At 36.0% G+C, this 20,264-nt stretch overlaps 1 protein-coding gene across 1 annotated transcript in view; it reads left to right on the forward strand.

Moving 5' to 3' along the window:
- The first annotated feature begins 285 nt into the window (after positions 1 to 285).
- LOC102583893 (uncharacterized) overlaps positions 286 to 20,264 on the forward strand; it is a 68,180-nt gene continuing 48,201 nt past the window's right edge. The window contains exons 1-21 of the mRNA XM_006358557.2: positions 286 to 592; positions 2,720 to 2,823; positions 3,909 to 4,043; positions 4,126 to 4,176; positions 5,208 to 5,302; positions 5,368 to 5,485; positions 6,193 to 6,294; positions 6,378 to 6,563; positions 6,667 to 6,827; positions 7,776 to 7,946; positions 9,245 to 9,337; positions 9,438 to 9,759; positions 10,300 to 10,404; positions 10,481 to 10,576; positions 15,224 to 15,291; positions 17,963 to 18,083; positions 18,164 to 18,367; positions 18,478 to 18,681; positions 18,780 to 18,889; positions 19,442 to 19,535; positions 19,613 to 19,711. Of these exons, the coding sequence (XP_006358619.1) occupies positions 496 to 592; positions 2,720 to 2,823; positions 3,909 to 4,043; positions 4,126 to 4,176; positions 5,208 to 5,302; positions 5,368 to 5,485; positions 6,193 to 6,294; positions 6,378 to 6,563; positions 6,667 to 6,827; positions 7,776 to 7,946; positions 9,245 to 9,337; positions 9,438 to 9,759; positions 10,300 to 10,404; positions 10,481 to 10,576; positions 15,224 to 15,291; positions 17,963 to 18,083; positions 18,164 to 18,367; positions 18,478 to 18,681; positions 18,780 to 18,889; positions 19,442 to 19,535; positions 19,613 to 19,711 (2,736 nt within the window). The 5' untranslated portion in view covers positions 286 to 495. The remainder of the gene's footprint in view (positions 593 to 2,719; positions 2,824 to 3,908; positions 4,044 to 4,125; positions 4,177 to 5,207; positions 5,303 to 5,367; positions 5,486 to 6,192; positions 6,295 to 6,377; positions 6,564 to 6,666; positions 6,828 to 7,775; positions 7,947 to 9,244; positions 9,338 to 9,437; positions 9,760 to 10,299; positions 10,405 to 10,480; positions 10,577 to 15,223; positions 15,292 to 17,962; positions 18,084 to 18,163; positions 18,368 to 18,477; positions 18,682 to 18,779; positions 18,890 to 19,441; positions 19,536 to 19,612; positions 19,712 to 20,264) is intronic.

Genomic DNA, 20,264 nt, shown 5'->3' on the forward strand with positions numbered 1-20,264 from the left:
TAAAGATTAAACAATGTTAATATCGATTTCAAAGTCAAGGGATGAGATCTAACTTAATTAATGACCAAATTGAAATTTCTAAACAAAAAAATAATTAATGCTAACACGTGAGTACCACGTGATTAGCCCTTGGTTGATCTTTAGCTTAAAAAATCAGTCGGCAAGATATTTGTTGCTCCACGTGTAAATATTATTATCTTATAAATTATAAATGGAGTATTAAATTAAATAAATTAAAAGAAAAATCTCGAAAACCTCCTCATCGTCACTTTGCGTTAGCTTTGAAGAACTGAAAAAACAATAAATTAATTAGAAAAAAAAAGAAGGAAAAAATACGTGCGAGACTCTTCCAGGTTCCACTTCTCTCTTTCTTCGTTCTTCATCGCTATGAGGAAACTAGAGGAATACTTCAATCGGTTCGTTCACTGTATATATAGAAACTTGTAGAGATTCACAATCTCAGTGTTAGAAGGTGATTAGTAGAAAGTCGGAAAGATGTTGGAAGATCAAGTAGCGTATTTGTTGCAGAGGTATTTGGGGAACTATGTTATAGGACTCAATAAAGAAGCACTTAAGATCAGCGTTTGGCAAGGTTTGTTATTGAATCTCCTCAATTGAATTTGGAAATGTTATGAAATGATGATTTTGATGAGCTTTTATGTTATTTGTGTGATGAATTTGTGAAATATATGCGTTTAAATGGTGTAGATTGGATTAGAACTGCTTTGTTGTCCTGCATTTACAGCATAGGTTTATTGAATCTTTAAAATGTCTTTTGGGATTGAGCTTTTTTGCCTGATGGAATTAGAGACTTGAGGCGATTAATCCATTGAGAGTGTGGATGACTGCTATTTATAGTGGTTCTGTTAGGAACTTTGTATCACTATGGTTTCGAAGGATCATTTTATGGAAGATCTTAGGCATAGAAGGTTCAGGACTGTTGGCAAGTGAGTGAAGTGAAGTAATTTTGAAATTGAACAGGCTAGAGTAGGCATCTAGATTAGTCCATTATATGGAAGTGGATGATGAAACAGTCATGTTGCCAAGTGGTAAAGTTTATCTTTTCCACAAGAGCTATACAGTTCATGTGGACTATTTTCCCTCTATTAAGTTAATGGTTTATCATATAAACATAACTAAGGGATGTGAATTTGCATAGAATCAAGATAACATGATTTAAGAAAGAGAAACCTGCAAAAATTCCCAATGAAACCCCATAAAAAAGTAATAGATGCTTCTAGTTCATCCAACATACAATTTAAGTGGTCGTCAGGGTAATAATAAGTCATTATATGATGACAAGTCTGACCTTTAGATCAACATCGGTGTCGGATACCTGCACCGTGTTCGAGCAACCGGGGTTCAACAAGGACCAAGATACATATCAAGCATCTCTATGTACTTGATATCATTGTTTTTGGCACTGGTCGGTGTCACAAGTAAATTGGGAAGGCTCTAAATGAATTCAACAAATGGGGCTAGGAAACTCTAGTTAATCAACTGGGAGGATGTTACATCTCTAAATAGATGAGGGATCTTTGGGTGAAAGGTCTTCGAGTTTTCAACAAGGCCCTACTAAGAAAATGGTTATAGAGATTTTGGATGAGCAGACACTCAATGGAGGGAGGGGGAACTTGCTATGGGATTCAGCAATATGGGGTTAAGAAACTTCATTTAATCAGCTGGCATGGCGTTAGAAATTGGAGGTGTTGGGGCGCAAGGTCTCTGAGTATTCAACAGGGTCCTACTAGGCTAATGGTTATGGAGATTTGGAATGGACAAGCATACTCTTTGGTTGAAGATGATAGTGGAGAGGTATGGAAAATTGTGGAAGGGGAATGGAGGACTATAGACATCATACTTGCATTTGTATGCACACATTAAAAGAGTATTATGAAAGAATAAAGATTATTGGTGGCGTAATATTCAGGTAAGGAGATGGGAGCAGAATCAACTTTTAGAATGATTGATGTGGAGAAGAAACACAGCGATTCACATTCCCAAACATTTACAGTATCTCAAGTTAAACAGTGATTACAGTATGACAAAATTGAAAGACACAGGAGGGAGAAGTATTGGAACGTAAAATCAAGGTAAGGATTAGCGTAGCTAATTCAATAAGTTGCTTAAGATTATGTGAAGACAAATCAAATGACAGTTGGCACTAAAGAGGACACGAATCCAGGACAGGGAAGAAAACAAAAAAAACAAACAGTAAATTTCAAATTTGCCAAGCACGTAAGCATATTGTTAAGTCATATGAATGATTTATCAAGTCCCAAAGAAGCCGCATGTCCAATGAAAGTTCACCACAAGATCCATGCCCAAAGGGCTACTTCAGCTCCTACTTTCTATTGAGATGAATGATATCAAGTCAGATTAGTGATTCTTTTTTTGGATAATAATTCTAGACATTGTTTATGTACAAGTATGATGATTTATAAATAGTTACTTGGTTTTGTTCGATTTGTTTTTGTATAACAACAAATCAAATCACATATTTTCGGGTCGAGCAAAAGCAGTGGTGCACTTGAACGTATATACATCCATCAATGGATGTGCTCAGCTTTTACGTCTTCTCCGCAGTTTTTTGGGGATGGCATTGTTTGTAAAACAGTTCTTAAGTGTTCTCCTTTACCATATTCGTGGCAGTTAAACATATACTTTTGTGGATTAAAAATTTTGCTTGGTTACTAACACATTGTGGTATATGTGACAGGCGATGTAGAACTAGTAAATATGCAATTGAAACCAGAGGCTCTCAATGCATTGAAGTTACCTGTAAAAGTCAAGGCAGGATTTCTTGGATCTGTGAGACTCAAGGTTCTACCCCTAATATCCGACTGCTAAATGAGTTGTTTTGAAGTTTTGAGTACCTGAAAATGAACTGAGTTTTGGTTGGTCTTGGCTGTGGATGTTTTTGCTTATGACTAATATTTTCAGCTCGAGGGCGTACTCATAATATTTTGAATCGTTTTTGGTTGTAATTTTTATCCCACTGTTGTGTGATCTTGGAAAGCAAGTGCCCACATCACAGTAATTAATAATTTAATATAATGATGAGTCGGTATCATTTCTACAAGGAGATTGATTGGTTACTGAGTACTGAAATTATCTCAACCCTTTGACTTAAAATGAAATTTGAGCTGAATAAACTCATGACATCAAGAAAGCAAGCTAAAATCTGAATTAAATCACCCTTTGGACATATCATTGCATAGTAATTTCGTTTTAACCTTTATTACCTGTTTTCTTGAATTTAATGGTTTAATTTGGTTGTTCTAAAGTGCATTATTATCCAAATTCATACTATAACATATATCCCTATGGACATTGTTGTTACTTTTGGAACTAACCCTAATATGAGCACTCGTAGTTTTGTAAGTATACTTCCTATTTTACAAGCAAATCAATTCAAGTGTAAATTGTCTACATAAGAACCTTTTAGTTTAGACTTTTTACCAACTCTTGTGTATGACACAGGAAAAAATGGGACAAAAGAAATAAAACCTGAAATCATAAAGGAGACGTAGTTTGTAAAGGAAAAAAATAAAAAGGATCCAAGGAAAAAGAATTGTCAGGTCAATGAATTATATCATTTTAAACCTTTTCTTATCGAAGCTGTGGACCTATTTAACTCTTATGCATTAAAGAGAGACCCTATATATTTCATTGCACTTAAAGCGCCAACAAACTTGGTTTGATATAGTTACAGTGTGTCCACCTGCCAGGGATTCTTATTATCTCTAAATATTTCATTCCTTTTCCCTTGTCTTATGATTTCTCATCAAAAAAAATTTCTCCTCATTTTCCATTTAACATTGGGACAGTTGGTATCCCCTTTATGGGCCACTTGTTAATTAGAATTTATTGTCATTTACATGTCAGTAATAAGTCCATAATTACAGGTACCATGGAGCAGGCTTGGCCAAGATCCAGTTCTAGTTCACCTGGATCGTATTTTTTTATTAGCTGAACCAGCAACCCAAGTTGAAGGATCTACCGAAGATGCTATCCAAGAAGCTAAGAAGAGTAGAATACGAGTAAGGTTTTGAGTCTCAAGTAAAATACTTTGCATGTCAACAGGAAATGTTTATTGATATAACCTCTTTTCCTTGCAACTAGGAAATGGAAACAAAGCTTCTGGAGAGTAAACGAATGCTAGAGACAGAAATGGTATATTTCTTTTTCTTTTGTCAAATGCATAAAACCTTTGACGTATGTGTGTCAACTTGAATGCTTTAAATGATGGGTTCATTGATTGTATCTGTCAGTGGTAAACTGTTTATCTGATACCAGCTTACTAATATGATTGGTGAACACCGGCTCTTGCTTTCAGATGTGAACTTATGGGTTTCGTGAAATAGCGATTTGTTTATTTCTTGCTCTTGATGAAAGTGAACAGTGGGAGATACAGATAAGATGCTGTTGATTAGCTTCAGTAATTGCAGTGTAATCTAGTTGTTCTTAGCATTATCTGTGCATCTAGATAATGAAATGGAGAAGAGGCATTATAGTTTCTGTTGAGATATAATATAATTAAATAAACAAATGTGTTCTTTCTCTAACAACTTAAGCTTCAACATGGTGTCAGAACAACCAGAGGTCCTGGGTTTGCACACCCATTATTAAAAAGAATCACGTGCATGCTCATGAAAAAGAATCAGGCCCACATGTGAGAGACATGTTAGATATAGCATAATTAAGTAAATGAATGTGTGGTCTCTCAAACAACATAAGTTTCTGGATGAGATGGCCACGCACTTGAACAGATTCTTAAGAATGTGAGTTGGTTTCAGTATTATCCATGCTTAGCTAGAAGTAATTAAGAAGTTGAACTGCAGTTTCTTTAGAAGGTATGCTTATAATTCAAGGATTCTAGTGATAGTATCCACATCTTTAAATGAACTGAGATTTGACATCAATTATAAGATATTCCTGACTCTTGTTGTGTGTGGCACTCATAAATGCTAAGTTCGATTAAGTTTTACCATGAAAGTGACCCAAGTCTGCTTGGTATGTTCTGTTTTAATTGTGTATTTTTAATTTTTTACTATTTTTAAGGCATCCTCTTTGGTTCAGTTTATGACATAACCACCAATGGGGAACAAATGGAAATCATATTTCTAGCAGGGAATGGTGGTTTCATAGAATATTGTCCATCATCATCACTTTAACCAATTTTCGTTTTTGCCTTTCTCCTCAAGAATAAGTCCTGGTTGGGGTCTTTGATCAACACAATAATTGGGAACTTAAAGCTTTCAATTTCAAATATCCACATCAGATATGAAGATCTTGAGAGGTAAGGAGGTTCAACTATTGATTTCTTTGAGTTTGTGATGAAACTGACTAGCTTTCACCATGCAGCAATGCTGGCCACCCTTTTGCAGCTGGTATTACCTTAGAGAAACTATCAGCTATGACCGTAGATGATAGTGGGAGTGAAGCCTTTGTAACTGGAAATGCATTGGATTTCATACAGAAGGTCAGTCTCTTCTCTTTCGCATTTTAAGTTAATAATGAAAAGACATAAGTTCTTAACCACCCCCACTCAATGACCTTACATTTCCATTATGCATTTATAATCAAGCAAACCCCTTATTCAACCTCCCCACATTTCTCGCGACTTTTCGCCCTCGATGTGTTCTGATTATAGCTGATTAGTTAGCAACGATAGACGTGCAAGACTAGTGGTTTTCACTGAAACAGTTTTAGTATCTCTAGTACTTTCTTGCCTCTGATTGTAGCTCTTCTGTGAAATCATGTCTACAATGAACAGAGGGAACTGAGGAGCTTTCCTTTCAAAAGTGGAGAGGAATCAGTTTTAGCACTGGAGTAAGAAGGAATCCCTTGTTATTGCCAACTTACTGTGATCAACTAAATATTATGTAGTGCCAGTTGCATATAATTTCCCTGGAGTTCGGAAATACGCAAGTCTGCTGTAGGTCCCAATAGAGAGAAAAATAAGTACAATGTAACTGTTATAGTTTTCTATCTTAGACTGAGATTCACCAGTAACACAAGTGTGTACTTACATGTGAAACTGTCAAGTCCAAATGTACTTAATGCAACTTTAGTGTCTTGTCTAAATTTTTATATGCTGTGATAATTCCTTCCTGTGTTTTCTTGATAAACTGTACTTCTGTTTTCTTCTTTCACGCTTTTTATTGATTTGTTTTTTGATATGTTAAGTCTGTAGAACTTGAACGGCTAGCTGTTTATTTCGATTCTGATATCACTCCATGGCATATTGACAAACCATGGACAGATTTGCTACCACAGGAGTGGGTCAAGGTACCGTTTAAATGCTCTAGCTGTCATATGGTGCCTGCTCTTTCTGATCTGTTCTTATTCCTAAACCTAGTTCAATTCCTCAGATTTTCAGATATGGAACGGCTAATGGTAAACCTGCTGATCACATCAAAGAGCATTCTTACATTTTGCAACCAGTGACTGGGAACGCTAAGTTCTTGAAACAGCGCCCTAATCCTTCACGTGATAATTTGGACCCTCTTCAAAAGGCAGTCGTGGCTCTGGACGATGTGACTCTTTGTTTGTCAAAGGCTAGTCTTGCTAACTTTTTTTCTCTATTTTTTATTTCTTATCCAATGCGGAATTAATTCTAGCTTGTATTGGCTTTTTTACTTACTTCGGTATGTTGTGCAGAATGGCTATAGGGATTTATTAAAGTTAGCGGAGAACTTTGCTGCCTTCAATCAACGGTTGAACTATGCTCATCTTCGTCCACATGTTTCGGTGAAATCTGATCCAAGGTCTTGGTGGAAGTATGCTTATCAAGCTTTATCTGTTCAGATAAAGAAGGCCAGGTATCTAACTAGTTTCTTCAAAAATTAAGAGACTCGCCAAACTGTGGATTATCTCTTACATTTTGATATTCTCACAACACTCTGGTTAGAAGGCTAAAGACCAATTTAATAGGCCTAAACAAAGGTGACGAAAGAGTAGTCAACATGTTTCTACTTGTCCCCATAATCTAAACATTTATCATATTTTCTCTATTTTGTTTCTATTGAGCGAAATTTATAGGGCTTTTAGGAAAAAAGGTGTTAACTTTTAGAAGATGTAATGTCATTCCCTCTTATTTCCCTTATATAAGTCATGTAGATTTATATATACACACTAGACACAAGTGCCCGTGCTAGCCGGACCCGATATCTGTTATTTTTTTTTGTCTCGCTTTATGGGACATAGATAAAATTTAGAGAGTCAATTAAATTTTAATATGATTTTTAAATATTTTAAATTGTTAATTATTGTAATTTATAGTACTTTTTACGTAATTTTTAAGTAATATATGTTACTTCCCTTGTCCCAATATATGTAGCACAAATAAAATTTCAAGTGTCGATCAAATGTTGTTAATTATTGAGATATACAATACTTTTTATGTAGTTTTCAAATTAAATAATACATGTTACTTCTTTTGTCCCATTTTGTGTGACACAGATAGATTAATTATCAATCGAATTTTTTATATGTTATTTTTTAAAAAATATTTTAAGTTATCAATTATCATGTTTTATAGTTTTTTTTTACGCAATTTTTAAATATATAAAAAAACAAAAAAGTAAGACGAACAAATTAAAACAGAAGAAAAAAAAGAGAAATATATATGTATGTAGGTGTGGAACCACACAGGTGATGCAGGCATGTTGACCATCACCTGTGTGGTTATCCACACTTATACACTAGTAGTGGATGTGGAGAAGATTTGGTTCTTAGTCTTTAATTAATTATGCAATTGTTGTTTGTAGTGGGAAGTTGTCATGGGAGCAGGTCCTGCGGTATACAAGGTTGAGGAAGAAATATATCTCTTTGTATGCTTCATTGCTGAAATCCGAGCCTGATCGGATGGTAATAGATGATAATAAAGATTTAGAAGAACTGGATCGCACACTTGATGCTGAAATCATTCTTCAATGGAGGTAATTTGTGCTGCAAGTTTAAAAAAAATATTATTTCATGAAGTTTGGCTAATGAACTACATCAATTCAAAGGCTATATGTCAGTGTGCTACATTGTGGGATTAAGTATCTTTCTATTAATCCTGACTACATCATTGGATACAGTTTTGGTGAGCGTATATCTTTAGTCAATTTTTCAGGTGAAATCTGAGTTATCTACCTCCTTCCCCGTTATTCTCTCTCTCTCTCTCTCTCTCTGAATGAGTCTGAATAAGTTCTCAGGGTGTCAAAAGAAAGAGAGGGAAAAAAGGACACACAGAAACCAAGGTTCATTGGATGTTGTAGATAGAGCTTATCAATTAATCAGAATTCTCAAATGTCAGTCATAATGCCTCAGCTTGCTCTTTTGTGATCATGCCAGTTAGATACCACTTTGGTTAAGGTTGTAGTTTCCATATATAATTTTAGACCAAGTAACTGCTTCAGCTAGCTATTGGGGTTGTGTTAGGTTAAATATTAATTTTTTTAATATGGTACTAGAACCAACCTTTGGTAAGCCCATTCTTGCACCAGATTAATGTTCATGTGTGGACTTCAAAAAGTTCAGTTACACATGAGGGAGGGTATTTACTTGGAAGTTTATGAAGGTTTTAGACTACTACACTCGTAGTATATTCAAGCTTTGGATAGGATATTCAGATTTTTCGGATGGTATTAGAGTTGGACCCGTTCATGATGTTGGACCACCCATTTTATGTTACTTCACGTTCTCGATGTTTAGCCAGGCAAAGGGGGGGGGGGATGAAGTTTGAATCCCACGTGTAGGTTCCTTCAACAACAACAACATACAGTGAATTCCCCCTAAGTGGGGTCTGGGGATGGTAGAATGTACGCAGACCTTAGCACTATCTCATGGAGGTAGAACATGTAGGTTCCTTCGATATTCAACAAACCTCACTACTTGAGCTAGCTTTATGGTTGATTTAGGTCTAAGGTGCATTCTCCTAAAGTATACCCTATCATTTTTCTTTCATGTATCTTTAGCTTGATTTGTTCATTTGATTGAACAGAAACTTATTGATTGAGTTATTTTATTCCTTCATGATATGTCAAGTGTTTTGTAAAGCAGTTCCTAGGTTTAAGAGTGTTCCAGAAGGTTTTACTTGTGTTTTATTAGTTAAATAATGGTTAATGCCATGAAGAACCATGACAACCCTACCTACAATGATGTTTATGCGCAGAAGATGTCCTGCCGATGATTTAGAATTTAGACGGATTTTTGTATTAGAGGCTGACCTTTATTTTTAACTTTTCAACAGGATGCTGGCACACAAATTTGTGCAGAAGTCAGTAGAGTCGGATTCTTACCTAAAAAAACAAAAGTCAAAGAAATCTTGGTGGTCTTTTGGCTGGTTAATACTGGATCTCTGTAACCCCTTAGTTTCTGTACTGTGAAGTGCTTTTCTTTCTTTTTTCTTAGTTGTAGTCTTATGTGGTTGACCAATTTCTCAGGTCCAGCCAATCAGTTGACGATGAAAGTGAGCAAGCAGAGTTTACTGAGGACGACTGGGAGAGGTTAAATAATATAATTGGGTATAAAGAAGGTGAAGAAGAACCACTGTTGGCTACTCATGACAGGAGAGATGTGCCACATACCACCTTGGAGGTTCACATGAAGCACAATGCCTCAAAGCTTAGTGATACTAACAGCTGCCTTGCTGATTTGTCATGTGATAACCTTGATTGTTATATAAAGCTTTATTCAGAAGCAAAGGTTTTTGATGTAAAACTAGGATCATATCAGTTATGGTCTCCAAATGGCCTTCTTGCTGAGGTAAGAATCTTCACATTCAATTTAGAGCAATGTTGTCAAAGGCGCGCTTTAAGTCTGCTTAAGCTCTGAAGCGAGGCACAAATCATGTTGAGCGTTTTGCTTCACTTAGCGGGCGTTTATGTGTCGTCATCAAGGCTCTATGACATACCTTTCCTTGCCAATGAGCATAGTCTTGAAAAGGCGACACCAAAAAATTGACATTTCACTTTATCGTAATTTTTTAAAATTTCTTTATATTTGTCGTTCATGTTTATAATTATTAGTGTTGGACTACATATACACATTTGTATCCTCCCCCCCCATTTATGCCTTTCTTCGTTTAAGCCCGAGCTTTAACTGTTATAGAGAGGTTGGGGAATTGGGGATATACAATTCGCTCTTTTCTCTTTAAAGATTCCGTACAGTGAAAAGTTGATATCTGAAAGCTTGCGAAATGTTGAAGTAGATCTTCTATTCTCTCTCTTTTTTTTGGGCTGAGTAGGGTGGGGGCGGGGGTTTAAGTTAGACAGCTTCATTTATGGTAATACATTTTTTCCTCAGAGTGCAACTGTCAATGATTCCTTGGTTGCTGCATTTTGCTACAAGCCTTTCGATTCCAACATTGACTGGAGTTTGGCGGCTAAAGCTTCTCCGTGTTATGTGACAGTAAGCTGAAGGTTTTATTTTATTTCACCAGTTACAACAGTTGAGCGTTTCATCTGATCAAATTTTTTTTCCGTAGTATCTGAAGGATTCGATTGACCAAATTATCAACTTTTTTGAAAGTAATGCTGCTGTGAGTCAGACCATAGCTCTGGAAACAGCTGCTGCAGTACAGGTTAGCTTTAGCTTGTCATAATTTTCTTAGTTCCAGATCCCAATTTTGACATTTTTACTTTTCCTTTTCCATCTGTTCTGCTCACTGGTCATTGAATTGTGGTTTAGATCGCAGCATATTTCATGGTCATAAAACATTTGCTTCTTAAACCCTTGCCAGAAAAAGGAAAATTTGCTTCTTAACGGAAGTTGTCTCGAGCATTACATGCTCATTTGTTGCTTAGGGGAGTGAATGAGCAAGTACCTGAGAACAAGATTTTTCTAGTGCGCTCCACTTCATTTGCTTGATTTTGTTGTTCTTGGCAATGAATGGGGGTGAACCAGTAAGAAGTTGCTTCTTTATTGTTAGCTCTTCTTCTTTTATCAAAACAATTTTAATGGAGGTGCCCTGTGGCACATTGACATTATGGGCGTTGTATATGTTTGAAAGTAATCCCAATGAGAAGCTTGAAAAGGTTCTTGTTCTATTTTCCCCTGAAACTGAAAGTATGGTTGTTGTAACCAAATGGATCATGTGATTGCACGTAACTCATTTCCATGGAACTTGCTGTTCTCATGCTTCTGAGAATACACAGATTGGTAATGTGCTTAGAGGTAAAACTTTGGCGGTGTGTGCTAAAAGGTGACATCTATACTTGAAGTAGTTGGGTAAATGATGTGAGTGTGGCAGACCATTAGCATGCACACAGGGTGTGGAGGATGGACATTGCAATGCACACAGAAAGCACCAGTGGATTGCACGAGTGGTAGATGGCTTGATCCAGGTATAACTGTGCAAACACGTGGCAAAATTGGCAAGGGTGTGAACAACTCTCTTCAGGACATTGTTTGATGCTATTGGCTGCCTTTGGCTGGTGGTTGGGACGGTCGATCACTTGTTTCTTAACATTATTTGCTGTTGAATTCAACCGACTTGGACGGGGAATTTTATACATGGTCTAATTTTGGGTGAACACGGGTGAGGGGACCGTCTTTTGCTGGGAGTTGTTCTTTATTTTAGATAATGAAAGCATTCCATTACTACCAACCCAAATCATATGGCAAGTCTTGATTATGATTCTTGCTAATGTGCAGTTGGATCTTGGTTGCTGATAAATCTTTTTGAGAGTGATTTGCTTGATTAGTTCTTCAAGTCATTTTGGACTCAATGGTGTCTACAAATTAAAAAAAGGAAGACGACAAGTGTATCCCTTAAGATTTTCTAATTACACGATTACAAGTATTGAGAATTGTCTGTTCAGTATGAAGTTTTTTTCTATATTTACAGCCTTAACACCTGAGCAATGCCTTCATGTAGATCACCTGTTATATGGTATATCCTCAACATAGGCAACCAAAAAGATGCGTGTTTCAGACAATGTCTATGAAGCATTGAATGATCAGCTTCTCTTCAGACATGCCATATTTTTGGACTATCGTACTAAATGGTCAGACAATGCCCGTGGTGATAACTTGAGACCATAAAGATCGATGTAGTTGACATATCCCAGGAGTAACAAATCCTAATGGTATATGTAAGCTTCGTCATCAACATCTCCCAGAAGTAACAAATCCTCATGTTTGCTCTATGTAGACTTTGTCATCAAGTTTGAAAAGAGGCCAGTGAAACATGGTTGTTATGGAGATTAAGGAGGCGAACAAATACAAGACACAGAGGAAAAGTATCACAAAAACCAGAAACTTAAGTATATCTATTGATTACTAGCCTAGCTTTGAGACAATCTGTCTTCTTGTGGAGTTTCATCCTTGGTATTAAGGAACTATCCTGCAGGTACCATTGTTTTGTGGGATAGTCATTCCTTCAATCATGACCTGAGAGGCTGAGACCAATCAGGGAGACCAATTGCTTCTGTCGTAGTCCTATATATTTGGACAACTAATGAATCTGTAACAATGTCACAACCATTTGCATGGACCCTCCAAAATGCTTCTACGCCTGTGTCAGATCCTCCAAAATTGCGCAACTTTTGGAGGACTCGACACGCACCGGACCATATTGTTGATGCTCATTTGAGGTTTGATTTTAGCCCAAAGGTGAACCCCAGGCTGGGCACTTTCTCCACTCTTAGTTGATTCTTTAGTGTAGGTACAAATACCGAGACATTAAGACAGGTCACTGATCACCCATGGACGCTATTTTTGGAGATGCATCACTACACAATAGACAGTAGATATCAAAGTGAAATCAGTAATAGAACTATATGAATGACTTTTAGAGATAATTTTTTTAGAAATGTAGTATGCAAACACCTAGTAACTTATACTTGGAACTGTTTTTTTATACTTCAGTATGATATAGTGTAGACTACCGGGAGCACATCACCCAATGGAATTTTACACCACTTTTGTGTCGAGGACTTGATTCTCGTTTCATTTCCTATCTGTGATCGAACATAAGACGTCCTCCAAACATTTCATTATGTACTTTCTCAAAGTGACTCTACATGACATCATGATTTGTCATGTATAGCTTCGTCCCTAATCTTATCTCTCCTAGTATGCCGACATCCATTTAAGCATCCTCATCTTTGCTACCTTTATCTTCTGCACATGAGCGTTCTTGAGAGAGATCAAAAGTATCAATTGTTGAATATCTTAAATCTCTCGATAACTTTCTTTGGAAAAGGGTAATTGTATTTATATCCAAAATGGCTCAGCACCATCAAGTAAGTTCTACGGGAAAAGGTTACATTCACAAAATAGGATTATAGGGGATCCTATGTACAAATGCTAACTTATAAATTGTCAAAGAAATCTACTAAAACTGCTATCTCCCTCTTTAGATCCTGCTTACACCAAAAATAAAAAAAGATTGAGGCAATTCATCTTAATTTTGTAGATGTGGTTGCTTTTGTTCTCAAAATGTCTGAGGTTTCTTTCTTTCCAGACTGTCCACCCAAATACATGCTTGGGATTCTCTGCCCCTCTTCTTCCAATACTCTTCCAGTTCTTTAAAAGTTCCAGGGTTGTTTTTGGCATTCCCCAGTTCACCCCAGCATACCAAAGAACATATGCCACAGATTTTCAGCTGTCTCACAATGCAGGAAAAAATGCTCATTGTTTTCAGGTTCCTGTCCACACAACAGATATGTTGAGCAGATTTGAAGACTTCTTCTTTGTAGTCTCTCCTGAGTTAAACAAGCCTTCTAACTTCCAACAGCACAAAACACGCTATTCTGGTAGGAATTTTAATCTTCCCGATGAATTTCCAGGGCCATTCCATTGTCACACAATTTCTCGTGTTCATCTTCCAGTAGACTGATTTAACTAAGAAGGATCCTTTGCTGGAATGGCTCCACACTGGTTTGTCCGTTACATCAATAATGCCTTTGAATGAATTCAAATACTGAAGCAATATAATGGCTCTATCCACTTCCCAATCATTTAAAGCCCTTCTGAAATTCAGCTCCCATCCATTCTCCATCCAGGTTTGCCCTACAGTTGCCTGCTTTTGAAGACTCAAATATAGAGATCTGGAAAAAAGTTTTTCAAATTATTCTGATCAATCCATTAATTATCCCGAGGAAGCTTTAACACCATCGCCCACTTTGATTATAATATTGGTCCAGAACTTGGGCCACATATTTCTAATGGTCTTCCAAAGACTACATCCATATGTACTTTTCACTTCTTCAGTTGTCCACCTGTTCATAAAACCATATTTTTGTGTGATGAATCTTCTCCCCAAAGATCTGTCCTCTGTCATGAACCTCCATAGCCACTTTTGTTACAAACTATTGTTATGAATACTCGGTCTTTTGATTCAAGGCCACCATGGTTCTTCTTGCTACAAATTAGAGAATCCCATCGCAAAAGATTTGTTTTTCTTCTTTTTCTTTTGAAAATTACCTGACCAGAGCCTATTTTTGTTCTTCTTCTCTTCACAACCATTCCATAGAAAGTCTTTTTTTTTTTTGAAAATTACCTTTTGGACCAGAGCTTATATTTGTTCTTTTTCTCTTCACAACCATTCCACAGAAAATCCCTTCTTAATTTTTCTATCTTCCTCTCTACCCCTCTAGGGATAGGAAAGCATGCCATCTCGATAACATGTTATAATTATATTAGTAGAATAGGATGAATATTAGCATCTATTGGTGTGGCTTAACGGTTGAAGCTGGAGAAAAACTATGGGAGACCAGGTTTCATATCCTGCAAAGGAAAGAACCTAGACAATCCTTCACATTTGCCTAAATCTTGGTAGTAGGTAGAGATATCGATATGACCTGTGCTGGTGGAAGATATTGAGGTGCGCACAAGTTGGTTTGATTCAATCAATATCAGTAAAAAGCTGAGAATAATTTCGTATTGAGAAAGGTAAAAGAGAGGCCTTTGAATCATTGTGGTATCGAAATAGAATTGAAACTTCCATTGGAAATAGTTAGAAACAACCCAAAAAAGGAAAGGTAAACATTTTGGGATAGGGAGACTATTACTTTTAAGACGTTTCATGTATCACCTTTTTTATCAACTTGTGCAGTTTCTACTTGTTTGGTAGGTTGTTTCTCACCATAACCTAGTATATGGATATTAATGTCTTGAAAATGTTGAATTATTGAACACATATAAGAGATTATTGGCTTATATATGTATTCCCAATTTATCATTTGAAATGTATTGGTAGATGATGTAATTGCCTTATTGTCAGATGACAATTGATGAAGTCAAACGAACTGCACAAGAACAAGTAAACAGAGCTCTGAAGGATCAATCTAGGTTGGATACTTCTTCTATTTGTTCAGCTTGTATCTTGATATTGTTGAGTTTACTTGTCCTCACAGTGATTTGAGAAGTTAAAAAGAAATATTGTTACTTGTTACCTTTGTCAAAAAAGAGAGAAAAATTGTTAGATGTTTTTTTTATTGATAAAGTAATAACATTTCATTAGTGAAGGGCATGAAAACCGTATACAAGGAGTATACCAATAAGTAGACAACCTCACAAAGAAAAGGAAAAAAAATTCTCCCTATAAATGTGCCTGATGTAAAGTGTAGGTGGTTTTGGGGAGGGATGGTGTGGTGAACAGGGATCTAGTGTTGAGGTTCTGTGACCTAGGATTCTAGGCATGTCTGGCTATAACTCTGTCAGGTTTATCTATCTTTTGCAGTTTAATGTTGTAACATTGTCAATCCTTGAATGGCCCAAATAAATCTAGTACCAGTAGACATTGACATGTTGTATTCTTTTACACCATCCACTATGACAACAACAACATACCCGGTGTAGTCCCACAAGTGGGTCGAGGAGGATAGTGTGTACACAACCTTACCCCTACTTTTTGTTGCTTTGCGAAGGTAGAGTGGTTGTTTCCAAAGGACCCTAGCCCAAGTAACCGCATATAAAAATAATATGAGAAAGAAATACAACAGTGAAGAAGTCATGCTGAAAATAATGGAGAAAAGAACAGTAGAAATAACAAATAATATGATAGCCTAAGCAAAATGTAAAAAACAACGGGTAATTAAAAAATCAAATAATAAGATAGGAATAATAATAATAATAATAATAATAATAATAATAATAATAATAATAATAATAATAATAATAATAATAATAATAATAATAATAATAATAATAATAATAATAATAATAATAATAATAATAATAATAATAATAATAATAATAATAATAATAATAATAATAATAATAATAATAATAATAATAATAATAATAATAATAATAATAATAATAATAATAATAATAATAATAATAATAATAATAATAATAATAATAATAATAATAATAATAATAATAATAATAATAATAATAATAATAATAATAATAATAATAATAATAATAATAATAATAATAATAATAATAATAATAATAATAATAATAATAATAATAATAATAATAATAATAATAATAATAATAATAATAATAATAATAATAATAATAATAATAATAATAATAATAATAATAATAATAATAATAATAATAATAATAATAATAATAATAATAATAATAATAATAACTAGACAACACACAACTATCTACTAACTTTCTACCTTAATTCTCGACCTCTATATCCTCTTATCTAGGGTCATATCCTCGGTAAGCTGTAGGTGTGCCATATCCTGTCTAATTACCTTTCCCCAATACTTCTTTGATCTACCTCTACCTTCCTTTAAGCTCATCATATCCAACCTCTCACACCTCCTTATTGGGGTTACTGGGGTATATGAGCATCTTCTTTTTACATGTTTAACAATCTCAGTCTCGCCTTCCTTATCTTGTCCACCGTAGGGGCCACTCCCACCTTATCTAAAAAATCCTCACTCATAACCCATTTCTCCTAGTATGCCCACATATCAATTGCAACATTTTCATTTTTGCTACTTTCATATTTTGCTTTCATATTTTGGACGTGCGATCTATTGACCAGTCAACTCTACGCCTCATACAACATAGCTGGTTTAACCACAATTCATAGAACCTACCTTTAAGTCTTGGTGACACATTCTTATCACACAATACACCGGATGCAAACATCCATTTCATCCACCACTCCAATACGATGTGTAACAGCCTTATTGATCTCACCATTATCTTAGATTACATACCCAAGATACTTGAAACTACCTCTTCCAGAGATAACCTGAGTACCCATCCTCACTTCGACATCCGCCTCGTGAGTTACGTTATTGAACTTGCACTCTAAATACTCTGTGTCAGTCTTGCTCAAACTGAACTCTTTAGACTCTCGGGTCTGTCTTCAAACCTCCAACTGATCGTTAACTCCGTTGCGCGTCCCGTCCATCAATACTATGTCATCCACAAATAGCATATGCCACAGTAATTCATCTTCATCTATCTCCAAGGCAAAAAAGAACATGCTAAAAGCCGATCCCTGGTGCAACCCTTTCACGATTAGAAGTGCTTCGAGTCCCCTCCTACTATCCTCGCCCATGTTTTGGCTTCATCGTACATGTCCTCATTCACCCTAATGTAAGTTACGACCCCTTTTAGCCTCTTAACATCTCCAAAGAATCCCTCTTGGGACTTCGCGCTTCTTCTCCCTATACTGCTCCACCAATCTCCTTACGAGATGAATGACTTCTGTGGTTGAACCCCTGGCATAAGTTCATATTGGTTCTCGTTAGTATATTCACCCATCCTCACCCTAATCTCCACCACCCTCTCCCAAACTTTCTTAGTGTGGCTTAGCAACTTGATACCCCTGTAGTTGCTACAATTATTAATATCCCCTTTGTTCTTGTACAATGGGATCATTGTACTCCACCTCCATTCTTCAGGCATGCTAGACGTCCTAAAAATGACATTAAACAACCCAGTCAACCACTCCATTCCTGCATTGCTTACACTCTTCCTGAAGATTAATATTGATATCCACTGAAGATTAATATTGATATCTGCTTTCTGCCAGGTTTTTCTTAGATTTGAAAATTGCAGCTCCAAAAATTACAATTCCTACAGATTTCTGTCCAGATAGCACTCACTCAACTAAGCTGCTTCTTGACTTGGGAAATTTGGTGATTTCTACAAAGGTATATCTTAGGATCGTCTATACTATAGGACTAGATATCCCTAAGTTGGCTAATGTGCTGTGTTTATGCAATGTGTGCAGGATGATTCTGAGATTGTTTTACCTGAAGAGATGAATATGTATGTTCAGTTTGATATGGTCTTGAGCGATGTTTCTGCTTTCCTGGTTGATGGTGATTATTATTGGAGTCAAACTCCAACAAATGGAGTTGGTCCATCTAGATCCACTTTTGTTACTTTTTTGCCTGTTATTGACAAGTGTGCTGTGGTTCTAAAGCTGCAACAGGTGATTGCACATTTCTTCTGAACATGCTGTTACATTCACATAATATACCTTAGTATGTTTTCACAGCTTCTACTTTGTGTACAATGCTTTTCATATTCAAAATTTTCCAGATCCGACTAGAGAATCCTGCCTTTCCTTCGATGAGACTTGCAGTGCGTCTTCCTTCTTTAGGATTCCATTTTTCTCCTGCTCGGTATCATCGGTTGATGCAAGTTGCAAAGATATTTGAAGCAGAGGAAATAAATGATTCAGATGTTTATCGGCCTTGGACACAGTCTGATTTTGAGGGGTGGTTGTGTCTTCTTACCTGGAAGGTTGCTTTCGGATCAACATATCCATATTTTCTTGCATACTAATATGTGCCGTAGTTAGTTGTACATTTCTGATGATTATGATTTCTTTTATTCTGTAGGGTGTTGGTGGTAGGGAGGCTATATGGAAGCGTAGATACCTATGTATTGTTGGATCCTTCCTTTATATACTGGAAAATCCTGGCTCTAGATCTTACAAGCAGTATATCAGGTAAAGACTTTCGTGCATGTTTGGCATCACCTAATCAATCAAGTTACAACAAAACACCACAAAAGCAACTACGTAAGGCTGGTCAACATCATTTTTTTTTTTAAATTTTGGATAGACATGACCAACTGTATGGAGTTGAAGATCTCATGGGTGTTAGGTGGATACTTAATATGATAAGGTTTCCGGAGGAAGGAGTGCAGTGTAGGACGGTGTCTAGGGCAATGGAGGATTTTTCGGAATTTTTATAAACAATAACTCCTTTTTATTGATGCAACAAGAACAACATACCCAGTGTATTCCACAAGTGGGGTTTGGGGAGGGTGGTGTGTACATTCCTTATCCGTACCTTGTGAAGGTAGAGAAGCTGTTTCCAATTTATATTTGATAATTAATGGAAAAAAAGAGAAATAAAATAGACAATGCCAAGATTTTTGGTGGTCTTCTTGGGAAGCCTATCTAGGTTTTCTGATTGTAATTCTTATTGGTCAGTCTTCTCCATCTTTTATCTGTGCAATGTATCCTTAGCTTCATTGTTGTACTGCCTTATTGCAGTTTACGAGGGAAGCAACTATATCAAGTTCCTCCAAATGATGTTGGCAATGAACAATATGTGTTGGCTGTCTACAGTGCTGAACGATCCAACAACGTACTTCTCTATCTTTGTCTTTTTCTGGTCATGCAGTTTCCGGTTTCTGACCTTGCTTACCTTATTGTCACATGTAGATTGTGGAAGATGCAAATGCATTAATATTACGTTGTGACTCTGAAGATTTAAAGAAAACATGGCAGAGTCACTTGCAGGGGGCCATCTATCGGGCATCGGTAGACCTTCGTGCTCTTTCTCTTATGATGATTTGGAATAAATTACTTATTGACATCCCAATGGTTAGAGGCATAAAATTGTAGTTCAAATTTCTTAAGTCGGATAACATCCTTATGTGGGTGTCTATGGTGAAATAAGAATTGAAATGCTATTAATAGTTTGGTATAAAGGTGAAAATGTGGTAAGAGTGGTCAGCAGAATTCAATCTTGGAGGCTTAAGTGTGATAAACCTGTTGGATGCCTTGAAACTTGCAGGAGTCTCTCTGTCTCTGTCTGTCTGTCTGTCTCTCTTCTAATTTCTTTCCTCTGGATGTTGTTAATAGATCGAGATCCTAACTATAAGTAAATGGGATCAATTAAAAGCAATGGAAAAATAGGTTTTTGATGTGTGATTAAGAACTAGGACAATACTGTCTATTTAAAAAAAATAAAAAAATTCCAAGGATTTGACAAATTAAGTCTTCAGAATTTTAGGAGCCTGTATGGAGTGTCTAGCATGGTTGCTATCATGATGGTACTCTTTCTCCCCTTTGTGGGGTTGGGTGTTGTAGA

The sequence above is a fragment of the Solanum tuberosum genome, unplaced genomic scaffold (genome assembly GCF_000226075.1).
Source record: "Solanum tuberosum cultivar DM 1-3 516 R44 unplaced genomic scaffold, SolTub_3.0 scf00274, whole genome shotgun sequence".
NCBI lineage: Eukaryota > Viridiplantae > Streptophyta > Magnoliopsida > Solanales > Solanaceae > Solanum > Solanum tuberosum.